The sequence below is a fragment of the Cryptomeria japonica genome, chromosome 4 (assembly GCF_030272615.1).
Source record: "Cryptomeria japonica chromosome 4, Sugi_1.0, whole genome shotgun sequence".
Taxonomy (NCBI): Eukaryota; Viridiplantae; Streptophyta; class Pinopsida; order Cupressales; family Cupressaceae; genus Cryptomeria; species Cryptomeria japonica.
In genome coordinates, this window is record NC_081408.1 from 337,832,458 (window position 1) to 337,834,849 (window position 2,392).

Consider the following 2,392-nt stretch of genomic DNA (forward strand, 5'->3'; position numbering starts at 1 on the left):
AATTATAATTTACAAATTCATTAAGATTAGAAAATTATAATTATAGATTTAATATTTTCCTTTTACAATTGTGATTCAAATTTATTAGAGTTTGGAACCGATATTGTGCAACAATTTTATTGGAATTATTGTTATGCATCAAATTCGTGCCTTAATATTATACATCGGAATTATTAAAATCATTATTATTAGTGTTGTGCATGAAATTTTTTACAACTCTCTTTCATTTCTTTGTCTAATCTGAAAATTAATGTTCATCAATTTAACTTACTTCCTCAAAGATGGAAAACACGAATTCATCAATTCTATTTTTAATCCGAAAAAAAATGTGAATCAAATCCAATGTGCTCCACAGATTTTTATTTTCCAATCATTCAATCTGCAAGTACTTTCATCTTCATATGCAATCTTTGAATCAAAGACAATACACTGATTGATTGATTGACACTGACCAAGAATTGTCTACAGACAACAACAACCCACTTTTATTATACACAAAAACAAGCAGATAAACTGCACTAAATCTAGACAATAAACATTTTATTGTACTCAACACTAAACAGACTAGTTGCCTCCAGAAAAGGGTTTCTTCACAGTTTCTGCTGCTCCCTGCATAACTTCTTTCACCTGCTCCCCAGCCTGTGTAAACATACCCACAAATCAAAACAAAAAATAAACGATACCCATCTACTAGAAAAATGCAAACACCAATAATGAGAAACCAGAGAAGACTAAAATATTTAGATTGTTTATCTACAAACCTGTTGGAATATAGAGGCAGTTTGTTCCTTGGCCTCACAAGCCTTCTCCTTTGCCATTTCAGTAGTTCCTCCTGCTTTCTCCTCGCTCTGCAGGGAGAACTGGGAAGCCTTTTCCTTCACACCCTGAAAGTTGATACACAAAACACTATAAACACAAACTCAGTCATGAAAAATTCATCATAATGCTATTGAAAAATGGTATTTATTACTTGGGCATGTTGTTGAGCTTCGTTGCTCTTCTCCTCCCCAAAAGCCTTTGCACGATCAGCAGCCTCACAGGCGTTGTTCTTGCACGACATATTGCTGCTTCTTCTTCTTCTTCTTTCTTTTCTAAGCAAAATACAAATTGAAAACTGAAAAAACCTGCTTCGATCACACCAACTCACTGAAAGTAATGCTCTGAATTGCAGAGATGAATGATGCATTTCCAAAGCGATGAATATATATAGCCTGTCAGTGTCTTCTGGGCATGCCACGTTTTGCAGAGTTTGAAAACTTGGGGAACATTTGTCATTGTTTTAATGGGGGTACGTGCACAGAGCTTTGTTTCCCTCCATTGGACTTATGTTTGCCCCACAATAGAAGCCGTAATTTGCTAACAATACATTGTAAACTTCAGTTACACTAGCACTCGTGCCATTTGAGGATGCGCATAGGCTGGAACATTGCTTCTTTTTTTTTTTTCCAAAACTTATTTGTGACATTTGTTTTAGGTTTACAGGTAAAATTTTCATATTTAGTTTGATTCATATAATTATGTTATAATTAAGATTAGAGGCCGGAATTTGTTAATTGTGATGTTTGTTTGACTGTGTATGCATACGTATGTGTTTGTGAAGGGATGATTACTAATGAATTTGGATACTTAGTTTATTTCACTTGGTAGATTACATGAATATGTTTTTAATTAAGTTTAACTAATCTTATCGTATGAATTCCTTGAAGAACATTGTTTGCTTTGTATTTGTCAAGGATGCTAATTCAATGTCGTTCAATCATTTAAGTGTGCACCATGTCTTAACTATAAGATCATCTAAAGTAACTGATAAATATGTAATTATAATGTTTAACATGATTTCATTTGTTAATGGTTGAGTCTACAGGGCTTGCCTAAATGCTTATGCTTGACTAGGAAATGCATTTATATATCTTTGTGACAATAATGATTCAATTTTGAATGTCTTGATTCTAGTCATAAAAAATATTTAATAATATAAAATGACTATAATATAATATATACTTATAAACATCTATATCTATAGCTATCCACACATAACAACAACAACAACAACAACAACAAAAATGAATAGAAACTATCACTATCGATTAATAGTTTTCTTTATTGACAAAATGATAAGTAAAACTTTAATGATTGAAAAACTAGAGGCATAAAAATTAAGAGAATTATGGATTGAAATGAAAAGGGACCAACCAAAATTAAAAGTTTGGTGGATCTCCAATGGTGCCGATGGAAAACTCATATCCCTACAATAGATCTACCCTTTCTTGCTTGGAACCTGAGGGTATCCAATTTAGGAAAAAAAAATGCATATTTTATTATATGTCATAGGAGGTCATTAAATGGATTTAATTTGGATTGATGGAAAGGTTTTCAAAATATTTTCATCTTG

At 32.1% G+C, this 2,392-nt stretch overlaps 1 protein-coding gene across 1 annotated transcript; it reads right to left on the reverse strand.

The window, feature by feature from the left end:
- Positions 1-329: 329 nt before the first annotated feature.
- On the reverse strand, positions 330-1,169 carry LOC131063545 (ABA-inducible protein PHV A1). The gene is made up of 3 exons (XM_057997394.2): positions 971-1,169; positions 762-884; positions 330-639 (listed from the first exon to the last, which is right to left on the reverse strand). The coding sequence occupies exons 1-3, from the start codon at positions 1,058-1,060 to the stop codon at positions 565-567; spliced, it is 288 nt and encodes a 95-aa protein (XP_057853377.2). The 5' UTR covers positions 1,061-1,169; the 3' UTR covers positions 330-564.
- Between the last annotated feature and the right edge of the window lie 1,223 nt (positions 1,170-2,392).

Excerpts from the sequence above, each read along its gene's own strand:
- LOC131063545 (XM_057997394.2), bottom strand. The coding sequence starts at position 1,060 with ATGTCGTGCAAGAACAACGCCTGTGAGGCTGCTGATCGTGCAAAGGCT. Across the intron at positions 885-970 it reads AAGCTCAACAACATGCCCAA|GGTGTGAAGGAAAAGGCTTC; the intron begins GTAATAAATACC and ends ATCAACTTTCAG. Across the intron at positions 640-761 it reads CTGCCTCTATATTCCAACAG|GCTGGGGAGCAGGTGAAAGA; the intron begins GTTTGTAGATAA and ends ATGTTTACACAG.